This window comes from Heptranchias perlo, chromosome 1 (genome assembly GCF_035084215.1).
Source record: "Heptranchias perlo isolate sHepPer1 chromosome 1, sHepPer1.hap1, whole genome shotgun sequence".
In the NCBI taxonomy this organism is placed as follows: domain Eukaryota; kingdom Metazoa; phylum Chordata; class Chondrichthyes; order Hexanchiformes; family Hexanchidae; genus Heptranchias; species Heptranchias perlo.
Window position 1 is genome coordinate 179,695,961 of NC_090325.1, and position 21,573 is coordinate 179,717,533.

At 39.3% G+C, this 21,573-nt stretch overlaps 1 protein-coding gene across 1 annotated transcript in view; it reads right to left on the minus strand.

Moving 5' to 3' along the window:
- Positions 1 to 1,119: 1,119 nt before the first annotated feature.
- Positions 1,120 to 21,573, minus strand: part of jade1 (jade family PHD finger 1) — a 109,113-nt gene continuing 88,659 nt past the window's right edge. Inside the window, exons 11-12 of the mRNA XM_067994318.1 lie at positions 17,952 to 18,069; positions 1,120 to 4,851 (exon numbers count right to left, since the gene is read on the minus strand). Of these exons, the coding sequence (XP_067850419.1) occupies positions 3,845 to 4,851; positions 17,952 to 18,069 (1,125 nt within the window). The 3' untranslated portion in view covers positions 1,120 to 3,844. The remainder of the gene's footprint in view (positions 4,852 to 17,951; positions 18,070 to 21,573) is intronic.

Here is a 21,573-nt window from a genome sequence, read left to right on the forward strand (position 1 = left end):
TTTCGAGACTGTGTAAGAATCTCAGCTTGAAATGGTACATCCAGGCTTCACCACATTGGGAAATCCAAAATGCAATCTTTAGATTTAAATTTCTTAGCAATCTGATCAGTTTTAGAATGCACCTTCATGCACTTCTTGTCCCAGTGGCTGCTGAAGTCTTAATAAATCTGGATTTTAAAGTACTTTTACATTTATCTACACTTACTGAATACACTCAAATTCACTCCTCTCCCCTTTTACCCCTCAACTCAATCTATTAGAAATTTAACAGCTCTTAAAACATGATTAATATTTCTATGTCACTAGTTAAACACCTGGAATCCAGAAATTTGGGGTTAACTATAATCTTAACTTCATAAAACATACGGATTACTGGGGTGGGAAACAAGCATATACATTTATTACATGGTGAATGGTACATATGTTCTGGTAAAGCATAGTGCTTTATTTAAGTGCTCCCAAGGTTACTGGTAGAAAAGTAGGGTTTTCTACACAGTAAATGGCAACTTGCAATGTTTCATCCTAGGACAGCAGATGTTGCTACAAAAGGGATAAATACAACCAGCAGACCTTTAATGAATGATGCAGCACAAAAAAGCATATTTGGATTATGTAACTTATGTAAGAGACAAGATCCCATGTTGTTACCTTGTATAGACTGGATTTGTAGAACCATCTTTTAAAAAAAATAAAAATAATTTCTTGACACATTCGACATCACGTGACTCCATGTATTTTCTAATAACTGGCTTAAAAAAAGAGAAATTAGTTTCATTACTATCTTCATTAAAGTTTAATATCTCAAAGTTTATGAAAAATCCCAAATGCATAAAGGAAGACAGTGTTGTAGTCTCTTGTTTTTATTATTCCGGCCTATACAGGCCCACAAAAAAGGCCAGTGTCTCTTTCTGTTGATTCCAGATGAGATTTAATTCTGAGAAACATTTTACAGGTCGATGTACCATTATCATACTACTAGCGTAAATCCAACAATATCAAACACAAAAAAGGCACAATTCATCTAAATGTTTTCAACATTCACAGAACAGAATTTGCTCTTTTAAAACTAGTTTTATAAATATTTTACAAGAAAAATAAATACAGCAAAGAGCCAGGTAATTTAAAATAGTCATCTCTGTATAAATTTTATTTCTGCTTTTATTTCCATGCTCTTTGAAACTAAATGGACACCAGTTAAACTTTGCTAGGCACATGGTGATAGAATTCCTCTGTACAACACCACACTGCAAAGTTTGTTCAGCAGGTCTGTACGGAACAATCAGAAACAGGATGTGTGAAAATTGTCCCTTTACATCACTTTTGTTTAAAACTATAAATGCATGCCAGTAGCAACTACACAGTAGCTGAACTAGCCTAATGTTAAACTACAGAATTATATATATATATACACACGCACACACACAAAATACCAAAATCATAATTTAAGATCGATCTTGACAAATAAGCACAGTAGGGGGAAAATTAAGCTTTAACATGAAACTGTCAGTCTAAGTTATGGTTCTTTAAACAAACCATTCTACTCAAACTAGTAATTCACTGCCTATTTCTACCTAAAAGATTATTTAGTGCAGGTGTAAAACTAAGCAAGGCATAAAATTAGTGACCGTTTTCCTTCTGTACAACGCAATATGATGGTACCTCCATGTTAAACACCAAAAACAGTAACGATTAAGATGTTGCAAATATTTCAAACTAAGTTGCATATCCAAGATGCATAAATACTCCATGTCAAACATGTAAAGCGAAAGACCTCCTTTCTAGAATTCTTTAAAAAAATTTAATACATAGCTATTGCACTGAATAAAGGTTAGAAAAGGCCACTTAATAAAATTAAATGTACATGTTCAATATTGATAGTGTCTACTTGAAATATTTTCAATTGCATTACAACACATGAGCAGGAAATAAATTCAGTACAGTACATGCAACACTTTATGTAATAAGATTTTTGGAGAGTTTTAAAACTTGCTTAAAATCATTTTCAACAAATTTATAAGAAACTGAAGGCTTGGAATTTTAAACAGGTTTTGTGTAAATTACTAAAAATGGCTATTTAGGATTTTAAAAGTTACTGGGTAGACTAGTTTTAAATTTATTGACAATAAAAACATCAGTCAGTCTTCTCCAAGTTTGGGAGGTTGAACCCGTTTTCTCTTTTAAACCTCCATGCCATCCAAACTTGGCTAAATTAATCCCTTGCTGAGAATAACCTCAGTTAAGCCCCACTAGAATTTAACATTAAAAAAAGGAATGTTGCTTAAATAAAAGTTGGATTCCAATGGTGACTGAATATTAAAAGAATTATTATATTTACTGAAATAATTCCCCTTTTAGTGCTGTTGTCCCACCCCTTTGCTGGTCACACAAAAGAGTTTTGACAAAGAACATAATGATGCAGACTGTTAGGTTTCAATGGTGCAGCTGTTCTGCAGTTTACTCAACAAATCGTTGCACGGTAGGTATTATTTGGCGAAGAGCGAAGAAGAAATCAAGCTGGTGAATTGGAAATGCTTTGACCCCTCTCTGTAATACTGATATATCACAAGTTCAGAGCATCTTTGATGTGAGAACATCTTTGTTGCTCCAAATCCCCTATTCAGCATTTTGGAAAATCTTTCCCATGTTTTTTTTCCAACTGGTGGAATTTCAAGATTCCAAAATACAATTAACAGGAAAAAAAATTCTTGAAATTTTTGCAGTTTTCTTCACCCCCCGAATGGCCTGTTTCTGTGCTGTAAAGTCAATGTAATATATAATTCTATGTAAATAAAACCTGATTAAAACATATGGAATGGGATAGTAGCATTAAAGGGACCAATCTAAAATAAAGGTAATGGATACATGGGACAGACGGTGATGTTTTTAAAAAAAGGTACAGCCCTAATAGCCTTATGAATTATCAAACACTTAACAAGTGTTTCACTCCTGTTGTTCAGGAAGAAACACAGGAAAACATCAAAATTTCCTGCAGCAACTCCTCGCTCTCGTTAAGGTGCCAGTAACCCTTGGCCAATCATACATGCCAGCTTACTGTACAAACTCCAGAATTTATAGACAACAAGGGATTCCTTCCTTTCTGCAGTTGCTGTATATCTAAACCTCTCACTGTTTCCATTGCCTAAATTACTGTGCTTCTGTCTGACTACATATACAGACCAGCTGAATATTTTAAAGTGAAGAACTCTGAAATTGCCACATCTGAAAATCTACCACCAGTGAACACTGGGTTTCACCAATGCAAGAAACAAACTGTAGTTTGTATTTGCCAAGGAACTTAGAATTTGCTGCTTTTATTTTAGTCCTTTTTTAGCCCAAAATACTGGAATAAGTCCGGTTCGACCTCTCTCACAACCTGTTGATTTTTTTTTAAATTTATTTTTTAAATCATGCTTTTAAAAAATAAATCAGTAAAGAAAAGCTGAGTGCTAATTACTTAACTACTGGGATGCTTAGCAAATGTAATTATTTTTAAACCAGTTTTTCTTTAGTGTTTAAGCTTTTCATTTTTAAAAATTCTTGCTTCAAAACTGGCATTTTATGGTCTACTTATCTTTCCATTTCAGATGTTATATACTTTGCGAAAGGCCTACCTGAAGAATTGATAACTGTACATGGGGCAGCTTAATAGACTACAAAATTGTAGCCTTTAACTTAAACACAAGTGTTTTACTAACAAACTCATTCCATGATGGGAAATGTCTCTCAGTACCAAATACTTAACCTTAAGAAGTATCAAATCACAACAAGGCATTTCATTAAAATATTCTTGGGTTTGGACGTGGATACCAGGCAGTGACTGTACTTGCTGCTCCTCTTATCTGGATCAAGAGGCCAGAATGCTTCTTCGAATAATATCTGTCCCGTACCTCCTGCTCACCATTGTACTGTTTGAATTTAGCCGTTGTGGCTTGCAATTATCTGTTGACTCTGTCTCCGAGTCACTCATCTCGGCGTCAGGACTATAGCCATCATTCTCGTTGTCCGGCAGCAACCTCACCTTTGCCCTCTCTTTGGAAGAGGTTCTTTGCGCTCCCAAGTGCTGGTATTGTGTGGATTCGGAGTTCTGCCTGCAGGGCTCCTGTCTCTCCTCATGCTGCTTCCTTTCTCCCTTCTTTGGGATTTTGAACCCACCCCAGTTTTTCACTGGACTCGTAGGTGTTGTAGGCACTTTGACTGCAGGACGACTGGTAGGAACAGCAGTTTGGTTGCAAGCTACCTTGCTCAAGGTACCATTACATTTAGAGTGTGCATGGCTGCCATCCCCAGATAACCTCCGATTACTAACAGAGGACATTTTACATGTTGGACCACACAAAGCCCGTTTGTTCTCAGACTGCCTTAGGGTTAATTCTGCAGGTATGTAGGATTTCTCTCGTCTTGAAGAAGCTCTTTCTCTCAATTCTGCTTTACTTCCTGTACTACGTCCACTGCTGTCAGTTTTCTTCCTGTGGTCAGGTGCAGTCAGACCATTATTTCTCTCACGAGCAGTAGCTCGCGACCCGGTACGAACCTTGTCGTAGGCCGGAAGAATACGCTCGCTGGTATAGTCCTCCTTGACACTGTGCAGGTTAGCTATGTTTTTGCACTCACTGGATCGGTTTGATTGTTTCAACAAACTCTGATTAGCAGAGTCTGTGTGGCTTTGCATTCTGCCGCTCAAGTGTGAGCTCTTTTCACGCCAGACTTTATCCGAGTAGTGGCCAGGAGGCTGGCCTGTCTCCAGTTCTCTGTTCAACTTCCATTCTAAACCACCTGTTTTGGAAACCGGATGGGACTGTGCCAGCCAACCAAGGAATAAAGTATCTTCTGATGGGAATGCTGAAGGCACACCTACAAACAAAACACACACACAGTTCATACGGTACAGTATAAAACGTGTACAGAATAAAACATGCAGCTGGGCTATCTAAAGGAAGAGATAATGAAACATTCCTGACTTTATCATCTGTAAGAAATAATTATATATTTCACAATTAACTTTTTTTTTAAAGTTTCTTCTGAAATCTTCCCCACTTTACAAATGTTCTTAATAAAGAGCACTTTATTCATTTTTTTAAATTTAGAACTAGAACCCGATATTGATACTGACAATTGATACAGACAGCACTGTAATACGTATACTATCTATTAAAAAAGATGTGCAATTATAAAAGCTGGCAACAGATATTATTTAATATCATTAAAAAGAACAGCAATTTAAGTTTGCTTTTCTAAAACCTCTTTTCTCTGCAGTCAGTCAGTCTTTGCCCTATATCATCTTGGTCAAGAGAATGAAGATGAAGCCCTCGAACATTTCCAGCATGCATCAATGCAATATTCTTGTTCACCCACCAGGAGGTGTATTTGAGTGGTGCAGGAAGAGATAATTCCAATGGCCAGTTTCACCTCCCTTCCCCCATGAAACTTCCCCTCCCCCAATAGCTGGCAAACTCGTTCCCATGGGTGAAGCCCATTAATGAACGATATTGGAGGCTGGGGTTCAGGCTCAGATTTTGTGGGTGACGCAACAACCAAACCAAATTTCTAAATATCTTTACCAAAAAAAGATTAGAGTTGTGATGTTTGATCATAGAATTTTACAAGACAGAAAGATGCCACACTCGGCAAACAAAGCTATCCATTTACTCCCATTCGGTGTCAGCCGTGGCTCAGTTGGTAGCACTCTCCCCTCTGAGTCAGCAGGTTGTGGGTTCAAGTCCCACTCCAGAGACTTGAGCACAAGATTTAGGCTGACACTCCAGTGCAGTACCGAGGGAGTGCTGCACAGCCGGAGTTGCCATCTTTCGGATAAGGTGTCAAAATCGAGGCGCTGTCTGCCCTCCCAGGTGGACGTAAAAGATCTCATGACACTATTCTGAAGATGAGCAGGGGAGTTCTACCTGGTGTCCAGGCCAACATTTATCCCTCAACTAACATCACTAAAAACAGATGATCTGGTCATTACCACACTGCTGAACGCAAAATTGGCTGCCACGTTTCGTACGTTACAACAGTGAATACACTTCAAAAGTAATTCATTGGCTCTAAAGCGCTTTGGGACGGCCTGTGGTCTGGAAAGGGGCTATATAAATATAAGTCTTTTTTCTTTCTTTCATCTCCCATTACCTTTTAAAATTTTTCTTTTTCAAATATTTATCCACTTCCCTTTTAACAGCTATTATGGATTCTGCTTCCATTACTATTTCCGATAGTGCATTCCATGCTAACAACCCTTTGTGTATATAAAAAAATTCTCCTAACCTCTCCCTTTATTCTTTTGCTGGTGATCTTAAATTTATACTCTCTAGTTACCCATTCACTGATGAACAGAAATAGTTTTTTCCTATTTGCCTCATCAAAACCAGTCATGACTTTGAACACTATAGCACCGAAATTAGACTGTGCAAATATTAGCTGTATTTTAACATGTGAGTTAATCTGTTTAAAATAGCAGGGTAAATCAAGGAATTTCATATGAATACATTAAAAATTCATAGAGTAAAATCACTGCATAATTTCAAGACAGGAATTTTGATACAGCATTTTGGATTCAGGACAAAACATATACTGGTCCTGAAGGAACATTTCCAAATCCTGACCCTGACTAATTCCTGGTTCACCACTAGTGACCTTACCTTCAATGATGCCAACCCACCTCTCTCTCCAAAGTCCTGGGAATGTAACGATGATTCACAATTACACTCTCAACACTCTGTATCCAAGTCCCTCCAATGTGGCTTCCACCATATTGACAGTTCCAAGACTACATTGGTCAAAGTCACAAATAACATCCTACGATCATCACAGTTTCTCCCCATCTCTATCTCTCTGCCATCTTCAACACCACTGGCCACTCCAACTTCCCTCCTTTACAATCCAACTCCAGGGCACACCTCTCTCCTGGTTCCACTCTTACCTTACGCAACAGCAGACACCATATTATTGACAATGCCTTTTCTGCTTACATGGTTCCATCTGATATATCCTGAGGTTCATTTTTGGTCCCTTATGCTTCACTATCTCTATGCTATCCTTTGACAACATTATTTGGAAGTACAGGGTCAGCTTCCAGATATACACCAATAACATCCAGCTCTTTCTCTGTGCCCCCAAACCAAAGGTTGCTGCCACGGTCTCAAATTATCTGTTTGATATCAAGACCTGGATGAACTAAAACTTCTTCTAGCTGAATGAGACCTGGATGAACTAAAACTTCTTCTAGCTGAATGAGGCCATCTTCTTTAGCTCCTATTAGCACCTCTGGTCTTCTGAACTCCATCAATGTCCACTGGTGCTAGTTCAAGCTTAATCAAGAGATGCGGAACCCTAGAATCCTGCTCAGCTCTGAGCTCAAGCTCTTCCCCCATATTTTCTCTCATCAAAACTGCTTTCTTCCACCTCTGCAGTATTGCCCCATCACTCCCCTTCTGCTGCAAAAACTCTAGTCTATGTCTTCATCGCCTCAAGGCTTGACTTCTCTAATGCCCTCCTAGCAAGCTTCTCCATCTCAACTCACCACAAGCTTCAATTCATCCAAAGCACTACAGCCCGCATTCTTACCACACTAAATCCCATACCAGTATCCTCTCCGTGCTCCACTGGCTCCCCCGTGCCCAATTAATCGATTTCAAAATTCATGTCCTTGTTTTCAAATCCCTCTATAGCCTCTCCCCACCTTACCTGTTGCTTTACAGCCCCACTCCTTCAACACTGGACTTCTCCTCCCCCTTCACTCTCTCTACTTCACCATCAGTGGACACTTGTTCAGAACTACTCAGTTCTTCCACATTGCCATCTAACTCCTTGCTTTCAAAAATCTTTTCAACTGTGCCTTTCATTCCACTTCATAGCCTCTCATTTTTCTCAATGCTCTTGTTTCCATTGTTACCTCATTCTCCTTGTTGTAAAGCACTCTGGGATGACTTTCTGCATTTGAGGAGCAGAGGTAATTGTGATGGCCTGCTTTAAATCGCCAGGAAAGAGAACACTAAACCAATCTTATTTCAGAAAAGCGAGGAATGAGGTATGTTTCTAATCTGTTGCATATTCAATAGAGATCCACTTTTAAAAGAAGTATGTTGACAATAAAGCTGTGATCTCAATATTGTTCAGCATTCAGCTCTGTAAATCTACACATACATATAAAACCTAAAAAGTCTCAATAACCTACTGCATTAGTGCAAATAAAATGGCTTCATTCACATTACACACCCAGTGTGACTGTCTCATCGGGCATTACAGTAATAAAAATCCAAGCTGTTCCTGCTTATTGAACATTGAGAAGGGGATCTCTTCACTTGGTAAGACTAATGCACGAATGTAGAACAGCTCTGGTCAAGCAGCATTTTACGATTAACTATTAGGAAAGAACTGGCGTTTGGATATTGATTAATAAAATATTTTAGCATTATCAACCCCAGTGCTGAGTCCCTTAAAAGGAAATATATTAACAGTGCTCAGCGATGCAATGTGACAACTGCAATTGGACTCAACAATATCAGTATAGCTTGAGCTGACAGCGTAATGACTGTGGTTTGGGGATTTGGACAATTCATTTTTACACAGCAGAAACAAAACTAAAATCACACAAAACTAACATCGAAGCTTGCAGTTCAATCAGCAATGTCAACTAGTCGCTTCTCAAAAACATTTAAATGTTGATTTCAAAAAGATTTCTTCAAAGTATGGCAGGTTCAAAAACGTGAGCTCAAATCCTGGTCTTCTGTAATTCCTTCCATATGGAATCAAGAGGAAATGTTAAGCCTCCAAAGGCTTATCTGTATTCTATTTATTAAGCAAGTGATCTTGTACGACACTTGAATTCTGAAACAGGAAGAGCAATTCTTTAGCGTACAGCTTAACTGGAGTAAGACGGTTAGAGATTGCAATAGTAAAGGCTGGAGGGAAGCCAATATCAGTACCATGACTACTACATCCCTTCTCTCAAAGATTAGAAGTGATAGAAGAAAATATACTTTAAAAAATTGAGTAAACCAATTTCCATAACTCCCCTCCACCAGTTTCTATGGCACTGCAAATACCAGAGTCTTAGCCTAAGGATTTTTCTTTTTAATTTCTTTTTCAAATATGTCAAGGGAAGCCAATCCATGGTAATGAAAATACCTTCTTTAAAGTCTTTGGAGGCAAAAGAACGAGACCAAACGAATAGCAATAGCACCATCACTAACACTGCTTACTGTTTTATTTAGAATTTTTCTTGTTTACCTTTCTTATGAATGTATAATTTTATCTGTCTTTGTCCTCTTTTCCCTTTCCCAACCAAGACCTTCCTTGGTCTAGATGTCATTAATTAGTCCATCATCAACCCAATACAGTACAGGTAAGGGCACTGACCCCCGCCCCCAGCTGGACTATAGTTCCTTCTTATGAGCCAAAAAGCCAAGAACAACAAACTCATTATCAGCAAAGGCAGGGAATCAAACTCATTTGTTGGAACTATAAGGTCACCATAAACCATCATCTCAATACGTTATAAAAAGAGTGGGAATATCCACTTTTTAAGACCCACAGAAAATTTCCAAAGAAAGAAAATCCATCTTATTAGTAGGATTGGTTTCATTTAATCACTAATTCTGTCTATCTGAGGGCAATTAAGCAGCAGGCTGTATAATCTGTATTAAAACAGAATACCAACAAAAACAGTTGTTTTCCCATTAAGCTATATAGCCTGAGGAATCACAAGTGCAACTCATAGTTATGATTTTGGGCCCCCGGGCGGGGGAAAGGGAGTCTGGCTATGCTTTTAGGAACACAATATTATCAAACTCAGCAACAATGCAGTCTCCTCCAGAAAACTGGTTGCCATAGAGTCAGCTACTGGCTCTTCCTCAGCATAAGACAATGGAAGTTGGTTTTACTCAAAGGAACTTGGACAACCTGGCCTTAAAATAGATGGTGCTTCTCCTAATTTTTTTTTAAATATACAATTAATTTTTCTGTAGTTTATTTGTAACCCCACTTACAACCCAACTGTTTTTACTGATGCAGAAATATATACTGAGATGTTCACTTTGTCAAAATCCCTTTTCCTATTTTAACATCTTCATGATGCCTCTTTCAAATCTGAGAAATTCAATTGTTATTTAACAGTTTAAATTTGAAATTAATTTTAATGCTGTTGCTATCACTTTGCAAAGATTATGACTGCAGACATTGACAGACTCTGCAAGAATCTGATTAGTGGAGTTAATGTTGTGAAAATGGCTCACTGGAGGAACAACTGGCAGCTTAAAAAAAGAGAAACTAACCATCAGTGCCCCATTCAGATAGAAATCAATGGGCCAATAAGAATGTTAGATAATTTCAACGTCCTTGTATTCTGTTTTGGTTTTTTTTTGAGTGGGAACTACCTGTAAAGACTTTTGACGTATTCTTGCTTTAACAGATTCTTGATGGCTACCCATCTGGTTTGCAATTGGATATCCAGTTTTAAGACAGGTTGCCTGGCAATCAGGTCATTTTAAAACTGGATAATAAAAGTCCAGTTTCCGGCAGTGCAGTTAAAATTCTATGAAATAGCCAAATCACTCCACATCTCACTCAACAAGTAATAACAAAATGTGCTTACTATGTGATGCACATTTTTAAAATTAATTTCCTGATTCATTTATTCTCTTGTTAATTTTCTCAATTCCTCTCCTGAATGCATAGACTCCTTGCTGGGGTACGATCCCATGGACACTGGATATTCTTCAGGACCTTGTTCAAGTGGGCACTATTCAAGTGGAAACCTTGACAGCGAGTGGCAAGAGGCTACTCAACAGCAGGCGATGCTGGATAAGTAATTAGCTGCGGGAATCTTGGCTGAGTTCCCCCTCCCTTCCCTTCCCGAGGGGGCCGAGTCTAATTATAGTGCCCTCTACTGCTGTCCAGGCTGAGATCAACCAGCTCAGCTTGGGCCAGGGGCGAAACTAGAGCTATTCACTGAGCCATCAAGGGAGCCATGTTGCACTCTTAAACCCTGGCTAATATTGTTGTGTTCAAAAATCTACTTATTGTTTGCTTCTGTTTATTCTTCATGTGATGTTGTCAATCAACTTAAGCCCACTATCCATTTTTGGACTGGGCTAGAAGTGGTCATCCTGACTCGGATAACTCCCTTGGAAGGGACAATGAACCAGACATTGAAAGGCATCTGAACTACCATCAGCAGCCATACAGGCAGTAATCCAGGGATTATACCACTTTAGCTATTTGTATAAATGTAGCTTTCTCACACTGGGGACTTGTGAACTGTTTACAAACTCTGAGATGGTTTTGGGACCTAATCCTCATTGGAATCATTTTGTTAAAGCACCAGTCACCCTTTCGGGGAGGTTTCCAGCAGCTTCAGTTCCTGCTTTGAAATTTCCATTCTAGAACCATCACATTCGCTATCAGTAATGCTCATTCACTGCAGCAGAAGCAATCTCTCTTTTAAAAAAAGAGATTTTAAAAAAAACTTCAGAAACTTTTTCCCCATTACATTCATGTAATTAAGGCATCGCCTCTCTGTTTACATTTACCAAATAAAATAATGTGTGAATCATTTTATTTGGCTGATCATGCTTCTTTAATAAATCTGTTCGACTCTTCTTCCGATGGCGCCTTCATTCTTTTATTACATAACAAATGGTACAGTTTAGACCAGCTGCTGAGATAAAGGCAATGTGCTACACCAGGTTACAGACACATCAATCAGATGTTACAGTGGGTGGTAGTGTCAGTATGGGCTGGGACACCTGTTCCACATGCATTGACTGGTTCATCTAAGCTCCATCTGCTCCCAATGATGAGATCTAACATCACTGGAACAGAGGGGGCTGAGGGGTGATTTGATTGAGATGTACAAAATTCTGAAAGGCCTAGATAGAGTGGACAGGAAGGACCTATTTCCCTTAGCGGAGAGGTCAATAACCGGGGGGCATAGACTTAAAGTGATTGGTAGAAGGATTAGAACGGAAATGAGGAAAAATGTTTTCACCCACAGGGTGGTGGAGGTCTGGAACTCACTGTCTGAGAGGGTGGTAGAGGCAGAAACCCTCAACTCATTTAAAAAATACCTGGATGTGCACCTGAACAGCCGTGACCTGCAGGGCTACGGACCAAATGCGGGAAAGTGGAATTAGGCTGGGTGGCTCGTTTCTCAGCCGGCGCGGACACGATGGGCTGAATTGTCTCCTTCTGTGCCGTAAATTTTTTATGATTTTATGATTCACTGATCATCCATTACACATTATGAGATACGGCTTACCTAACCAATTACAATTGCCTTCGACATCCTCCTGGGGGAGGAGGGGAGGGAGGAGAGAGGAGAGGAAACTGGCCAGGGTCTATGCTCCTAGTTTATCCAGTGATTCCTATTAGAAAGGTAGTATATGTGGATGTCGACTGATGGGCAGGTCCAGGCTCTACTGTAATGCTCCCCTCACTGTCAAACAACCTGCCAGCACTTGTTGCTTGGCTCATACACAAGGAATGGCCACTTTACTGAGATAGTGGAGGGCAGCTGATACTCATGGGACTGTACCCGGCAAGAGTCACCACTTTCAGGAGAGAAATGAAGAAAGTTCTTGGGGGAGGGGGAAGGGTAAGGAAAGGAAAACCGCTCACTTGAATTCATGATCACTAGTGTAAATACCAAATGGCTGTGAAAATACAGTACTTATTTGAATTAAGCAGTCGCTAAATATATTGAGATAGCAGCAATCTCTAACATTGCCTTATGTTAAATCTGTTACAGTCAATGGTAGCACACTTCCAAACTAATTAGACAGCACAAGGAAACCCAAAGAACCTAAACAAGAGTTTTGTGCAGACACAGTGCATAAGCAGAGGTTCTGTTTTTTGAAGAATGCACCTATATCTGCACCTTGCCCCTCAACTCCCATCACCAAAGAAAAGAATGTGCTTAAATTCTGGCAGTTCTGTACAGGAAGTGACAATCACAGTTACTCATTTCAGTTTGAAAGTGTGACCTATTTCAATATGGATCACCTAAAAATACAACGGGACTGCCATTATCTGCCATAATGAATGGGACCCTTCAGACAGATACAGGCAGGCAGCTTCAATCAGCTGTTCGCACTGTTAACAACTACAGGAGGCAGTCAGGAAGTGCAGCCCCACCGCCTTGTGCATCGCCCCCCCGCCCGCCCACCTTCCATCTCAAACTCCTAATACTGCTGCTTGTCGAGCCTCACATCTGAAAAGTACTCTTTTTACATTTTTTTTGATTACACCGCCCACATGTATAGCGGGCGAATCATGCTGACGCCAACACACACTCTATAAGCGGTGGGGACTGTAATAGCATTGGCCAAATAATCGAGTGTCTCCAAATTTTGGTCTTGCACATGATACGGCAACAACTTGCAATGAAGACAAGTATAATACAAACATCAAGCTGAATTTGGTCTTTTTTGGGTTGTGGTTTAAACTGATAAAACCCACTTACTGCCCCCTTCAAATAACTTTAAGGCGGCAAAGAGATGACGACATGTAAAATAGTGAGGGATTGCTTGATTTGTCTTTGGCTTTTCAAAGGTCTTTTTTTAAAAAACTACCATTCATCAACATGTGGCTGATTTTAGAGATACAATGAATCTATGTTTGGAGACTGGGTAAAGGCATAGCTGCTATACTCTCTCACAGCTGAGCCCTGTTCCCTGGGTTTCAAATAACAGACGCCCAGAGTAAGAAACCAAGACTATTCAGAAAGTTAACTTTCTGGCTTTAGACTTTTACAATAACATTTGCTGGTCACCTGAGAATGACCTCAGTGGCAGGGTTTGTTTCAAATTACCTAAAACTACCTGTACATCTGCAGCAAGTATATCACTGGAGCTGAGAAATAAATGCAAATGAAAACCCTGAAAAGCACAGTACACAAAAGCACGCTGACACACTGAAGTTTCCTTCTCAAATCTAGTTATCCTTTCCTAATGGTTTTAAGCATAAGAATCAAAAAGATCCCCCTCCACCCCCACTCTCTGCTTTGTAGCCTGGTTTTAATTCTCACTTGCCCAAGTCATACAGTGCAAGGCTGTTACTTGATTTTGCTCCAAGTTTGTCTTTTTAATTAAAGAAACATGAAATAATGAACGAACAAAAAAATTGCTTAAAATAAACTCCACTCCCTCCCCAAAACAGCAGAAATCGTAGTTGTGAGCGTCTTCCGTATGAGACTACAGGAGATTGGCGTTAGCAAATTGTGCAATGAGACAACATTTTGCACAAGGCCTTGTCCTGTGAAAATTTTGGCAGATGATGAGTGAAAGTGAATAATTGGACTGCAGATCGTAAGAATTTCACAGCACAGAAAATAATGGCGGGCCACCAAAAACACCATTCAAGAGAGTATTCAAATTGTACCACTCTTGTTGATCATAAATATTATTGCTAACATCTCCTTGATGTTGACTGCTCTGAAAATAGTCTGTATATAGGGGGGGGGAAAAAGAGTTGAAAGTGCATATTCTGTGTTTGATTGGTTGAATCTTGTATTACTCCAAACAAACTGGACTAGCAGCGGACAACAGGCCTGTACATCGTTACCATGGCCTCACCCACTAAACAGGGCTTAGTCATGCAGTTTGCAGGCTTTGCTTAACTCTGTGTACTTAAGCACTGCCTTCACCACAGCAACGGATTCAATCCAACAACGCTTTCCAACAAAATTTAAAACAAAACTGCATTTAACATCCTTGAAAAAAGTCAATACATGGAGTTTATTTCTCTGAACTAAATCCACATGTAAAGGCCATTAGTCTTAATTACACACGCACACAACCATAAAGATGTTTAGGACTTCATAGGTCATACAATGCAAGTTTTAGGAAATCCAACATGAACAAAGAACAAAGAAAAATCAAACAAATATACAGACTATTTTCAGAGCAGTCAACATCAAGGAGATGTTAGCAATAATATTTATGATCAACAAGAGTGGTACAATTTGAATACTCTCTTGAATGGTGTTTTTGATGGCCCGCCATTATTTTCTGTGCTGTGAAATTCTTACGATCTGCAGTCCAATTATTCACTTTCACTCATCATCTGCCAAAATTTTCACAGGACAAGGCCTTGTGCAAAATGTTGTCGCATTGCACAATTGTATGAGCTCTGAAGTCCTAAACATCTTTATGGTTGTGTGCGTGTGTAATTAAGACTAATGGCCTTTACATATGGATTTAGTTCAGAGAAATAAACTCCATGTATTGACTTTTTTCAAGGATGTTAAATGCAGTTTTGCAGGTACACAGAGGGTAAATAGATCAGTGATATGGAGTCACTGACAGAGGATGTCACTAATTAATGCAACTGGACATGTTATATGGAGCACAAGCTTGTAACATGAAAACAAAGAACAGAATCTGAATGGTAGGTGCTGGTGAGACACATTATGGTGTCAGAAACAGGATGGAAACCAGCATTAGTTCCAGTTTTACTTCCACGTTGTATTGATGCAACATGATTTTTGTGTTTCATCAATGCAAAAATGGCAGTATAACTGGGGAGTGAAAATTGCCAGTCTGATAAAGCACTGAATGAAGGAGGTAGCCTCACACTGCTGCAGTATAACTAACAGCACTTCACAAACTTTAAAAATATCAATGACATCCTGAGCAGCTGCATCTAAGCACACATGCACAAAGACTCTCTTTGCCTAAATATGGAGCAATGCAGTCACAGTATAACTCCTTATACCTTAAAGCAGTATAAAAAAGCCATAAAGGTTCAGAATCACAAAAGTAAGTTTACTTTTTTTTTCAGAGCAATAAAAGAAGAAAGTTTTCCAATTCCAAATACTTTCTGCACTAATCTTAGGGTATTTTTATATTAGTGCTGGAGTTTCAAGACAGATGCTCGAGAGGAGAACAATGATTTCCAAGCCCTACTCTCCCATTTTAGTGTACCAGCAGGCTGCCAAACCCTACTCGCTTTTTTTTTAGGCCGTCTGACCTCTTCTCAAGATCAGTGAAAGGTAGAGTCCTGGTTACTATCAAAGGTGCTGCGTTCCCTTCCTTTATATTACACCATGCAGGAAGTAGCACACACCTGCTGTGTCCAGCACACCTCGTCCCAGGTTTGGGATGCTAACCACGCTCAAAGACCATTTTCAACGTTTATTGATCTATTTTGTTCATATGAAAGCGTGAGTGAAATGTAAATCAGTAACCATGGTGGTGCATCATCTGCCCTGTTGATAGGAGGTTTAATTTTAGACTTCATTAAGTTCCTTTACTTGCCAGCTAGGATCCTGCAGGAAGTGGTCAGTTTAACATTAAGTTGTGGCTGCTATGAAGTAGCATTTGAATTTTACAAAATTCTATGTGTTGAGGGCAGTGATTGTTGAGCTGGTTAAAAATAATGTTAATGTAGGCAGAAAGTGGTATACTTAATACTTAAAGTGAGCTACTGGCAGCAGTGTTTGAAAAGGCACCAGGAAGTGGCAGTGACCAAGTTTATAAACTTGGAGATATAGTTATAGGAGAGAACACAGATGCAAGTTTAATATGCCGGTTTAGAAAGTTCTCATCTTCCCTCACCCACTATAAAGCTGCTTAACTGTGGCCAAAGAAAATTAAAATTAAAGGATGAGGCACAGCCAAACCCATACTCTCATGAGCTAGGAATCTCTGACACAGAAATTAAGAACTTACAAAGCATAAAAGGGAAGGGGGGATTTTGACTCCCTCTGCCCAGCAGAAACCAGGCAGTACAGAAATTAAAATCAAGGCCGACCACTTACCGCTCTTCCTCCACCCCACGGCTATCTTAAAGCCGGGCAGCCGAAAGGCCCGCCTAATTCAGGTAGAAGCCTTGCGAATTTATAGAAATCGGGGTAATATTATGTACATAGGACCCTAAAGCCATTTTACAGCCATGGACATTCTGCTCAGTAGAAACTGTTAGACCAAAAGTGGAGGCCCTCTAAGGCAAGTAAAAAAACCTAAATTTTGTGGGGCCAAGAGGAGGAGGAGAGCTCCTACGGACCCCACAAAAATAGTTTGGGCCACGGCCGCTGCCGCCCTGGGACTCCCCCCTCCGGCGATCCCAAATCCCTCCTGAACCCCACCCTGACGGCTTATCCCGCTGCTGGCCAGGCAACCTCCAAGCCGCCCGACATTGCGCCAGCCCGAACCCAGCGAGCTGCCTCTGGACACCCATTTGGGGCAGGCAGCTCGCCATCTCCATTTAAATGAGGCCCGCCTGTTAAAATGGACCGAGCCTCCTGCTGCATCCCCCAGATGGTCTGCCCGAGTGTTCCTTATAGCCTACCGCCTGAGCGTTGAAACTCCCCCCTATTTGGCCATCTGGTGTTGTATGACCTACTACAGCTTGTATTCGGCTTACTGAACCTCTAACTATCATTTTCCTGCTCAGCTTACTAGATACAGTCACCATCCAATATTAATTTATCAGATGATACAACAAGTATCGTGTTCCACCATTCTTAACTTATCGCCTCCCTATCCGTGTACACTTTAAAAGTCTGTGGCATGCAGTGTTGAGCTCCATCAGGGTAGATGTTGCTAGACTAACACAAAGAATAGCAGCAGTATCCCAGCATTCTTGTGTGTGACGTAGAGCTGATGGATGAGCAATAATAGATCCCATTGTAAGTGGAAACATCCTGAGACAAGAAGCATGCTTTTCTTCTTAAATGGAAAATCACGCCAATTATGCCTATGTTCTGGGTGGCTTTTGCTCACCACACTATAAACCCTACACACCATTAAACAGCATAGAAGTTTGGTATTTAAAAACACCATACAATACAAAAATGATAATGTTTTCAAATGGGTTTTCTATTCCTTCATTGGCCATCAAGCAAAAAAAAAACACAATTTGCATTGCAGCATGCTATTGCCATCATACAGTCATCTTTGACATACTGTCTAGGTGATTTGATGAGGCAGCTGGGCTATCTATTTCCTTGAACTTACCAGAAATGCGCTCCTCTTCGAGAAGTTTCATCTGGTGGTGGAATATTTGCTCTTGGATTCGACAGATCGATCTCTTAATCTTCTCTCTTCGTGTCACCATGTAAGTAAGATTTCGAACCTAGTGAAGAAATATCACAACTGGACTTTAGAAACAGTTTAACATACACATGGAGCAACCTCTCTACATCCTAAAAACACTCAAAAAGTACTAGAGCTTCACCACTTATTATAGATGCTGCTTTCCTGATATTAAGGAAAAATAAAACTTACCTGCATGACCTTCTTCAAAAATATAAAAATAAAAAGTCACCCATAACTTAGCGCTAGATCTATCTAAAATAAAAACAGAAATTGCTGGAATGTACAGCAGGTCACTCAGCATCTGAAAGAGAAAGATAGGTTAACGTTTTGACTTGATCAGAACTGTTCCTGTTTTTATTTCAGATTCCCAGCATTCGCAGTTTCCTTTTAACCTTTACTGAATCTATTTAAGACTCACCATGACCTTAAAATGATTGTCCCTCCATCAGTAGGCTGACATCATTTCAACAAATATCTCAGTTTAAAATGTTTGTAGACAGCCTACCACTATTGCCAGTAGAACTCAAAATTGTGGCACAAAACAAATTATTCTATAGAAGCCTTGAATGTGCCCATCACAATTAAGACTTCGAAAGTATAAAAAGAACAAAACAGGAACAGTCACTTCCTGCTGCAGCCAGACAAAGGCAAACTGCCCTCAAAATAGGCTGTGTTTATTTACAGCAATTAAGCTTTGTGGTCTTAAAGCCTTGGCGGAAGAATAATATACTATGCATTACATGGTATCACGCTCCTGTCTTTATTCGACTTACCACGAGCAATACCACGGGAGATCTGCTAGTATCAGTTAATTATTTGGAGCTGCTATCTCAGAATTGCTTTTTTAAAAATTGAGAAAAACACATTTCACATAAATTTAACAGAACACTAAGTATTTACTGGTACGATTAACTTGGAAGAAGCCATCGAATGTTCACGCAAAATTGAGAAAATGGAATTGCACACAACTGCTCCCTATCCCCCTCACCACAATAAGACAAGCCACTTCCTGACTGCAACACCATTGAAAAATTACTTCAACACAGGACTATGTGATATATCTGACCATAAGGAGCTATCAAGAACAGACAACAACCAGAGGGGCAGAGCAATGCACAGAAAAGAGAAGGCCACACTAACAGATGACAGACACTACTACAGTACTGTACCAGCTATATTGTAGAAGGTGGTGTCAAAAGAGAGACTAATAGTAAAATCAGAAAATAAGTAACCACACAGTATGTACTATATAAAGAATGCACCCACTTTTATTGGATTTTATTACAGTACATCAATGTCATAATACTGTACATTCAATATTGCACAGAAGTAAAAGTCAACAGTTTGAAAGAAAAGTAAAGCCATAAGGAAATAGTAGCGACACACCTGATCTCAGGTACAGCTTAGGAAAGAATATGGGGCAGTGTTGAGAGTGGCAGATATCTACATCTCATTCCCTAATATAGCTGGGCAAACTGTTACAACTGAGCTTACTCCTCAAACCCAGTAGAGTCAGCCCCATGCTCACTGGAAAACTACATTCACTGAATAAGACTCTGTTGAAAATTATTTCAGTTACACAGCTTCTTTGCACACTTCATTATGAAATGGAGGATTTCAGAAATTTAAACGTCTTGTACTACCATTTTTAACTTGCTGCAGTTAGAGACATTGTAGAAATAATCTTCATGCAATCAATTCTGTAGCAGGTGACTGCTTTAAACATGCTATAAAAAGGTAATTTGAGAAAAAAATTAAATATTCACTGAACAGGAACTCGGAGCTAAAAAATCATTAACACAAATACCATGGGTGCAGATGGAAATTAATTACATTTCAATTCCTATATACTTAGCTGAAAACTTCTCTTCATTAAGCTGTGTAATCCACCTAAATGGAATTGACTGTGAAATCCAATCTTGGTTTAACAGATTTATTTTGATATGACTGAAATCAGTATTAAAAAGCAACAACACATAAATTAAGTTAATACAATAATAGAGGAAACAATTCTATTTGGCAGAACAAATCTTTTATTTTCCAGAATTTGCATATACGGGGAGGTAACCGTAGTAACAGACCACGTCAGTGAGCAACTTATTCCAATTATACCCTATTAATCATCCTGGTGAATTAATGGCTAGTTCAGACAATTCACTGAGGAAATAGCAAAATGTAATCAGGATATAGTAGGATCAATAGAGAGTACACAGTGGGATGGAGAGAGGACAGGGGCAGAAACAGCAGAACATGCAGTGAGACACACACATAATGTTTAAGTTAAAAATCACAAGGCCTTACACACGATTAATATAGTGGCAATGATCGGTCACCGAGTTTGCATTCTATATAATGCACAATATATAGAATGTCACTCATCGAATGCAATATGATTCCCTAATTCTGCATAGGTTTGTATGAAGGGTACCAACCATTCCCCCCCACAATCCTGCCATGGCTCTTTCACTGCGCCCCTCAGCTCCCACAAGGTTTCTACCTACACACTGGACAACTATATTAAGTAAATTGTGCAATTTAGCATTTTTTTTTTAAAACTATGAATGATAGAAAATTGATACCAGACAGCAAGGTCAGACTTGTAATCTAATCTCACTCTCATATCATGTGATCCTGTGGATTGGATCACTAATCTAATTTTTTGTAACTCATCCTTCACTGGTCATTATTCTATATTTATGCCACAGGTTGAAAATAGCACAGTGCTAACTGTAGCGCAGTTATTTTTAGTTATGTGAAATTACACACCAAAAATGTATGTAATGTCAGCGACACAACTTGCATCATTTAAAAATCAATAGTTGATGATGGCAGGAGAACACATTCACAGCATAAACAGGGGACACAGCGGGGACCGATGGGAATCATCCGCAAAAGACCGCACAACCTGTGCACAACAAAAATCTGGCTGTGCTAGAATGGTCTTATTTACCGTTGAAATGAATGCTTTGGCTCCCCCTCAATGTGCAGCGTTTATTGCACAGCTACAGTAAAAATGTACACAATTGAAGTTAAACCAAACAGAAATATTAAAATTGCATTATAACACTCTGTGCTATATGTAAAACATCTGCACTGAAAGTACTCCAACCTTTCCTGTGATGTACTGAGATGGCTGTTTTGACACCGGAGCAGCTAATATATAATGCCATAAGTAAAGTTAATAAAACAGTGTAGCGGATGTGCAAACTGTATATTGATCTCTCAAAATCTGAATGTGTAGAATGGCTTCACAAAACATGTCCACGTGGAGAACAAATTCTTCTATCTCATTCTGTGCAGTCTCAGCGGCTATGCTGCTGGTATTAGCAGACTGCTGGTTACTAGCTTTCAGCAACAAAACTCCAATGAGGAATTTCACAAAAAATGAAACAAAAACAAATATAATTGAAGACAAAAAAAGACTAATCCAACATGTATTAAAAGGCACAACACACTTTCAGCTGACCATGTAAATCACAAGATCAAAGCAGGTTACCCAAGACCGGGAAGTATTTTACGCTTTTGTAGAAGACTCGCAGCC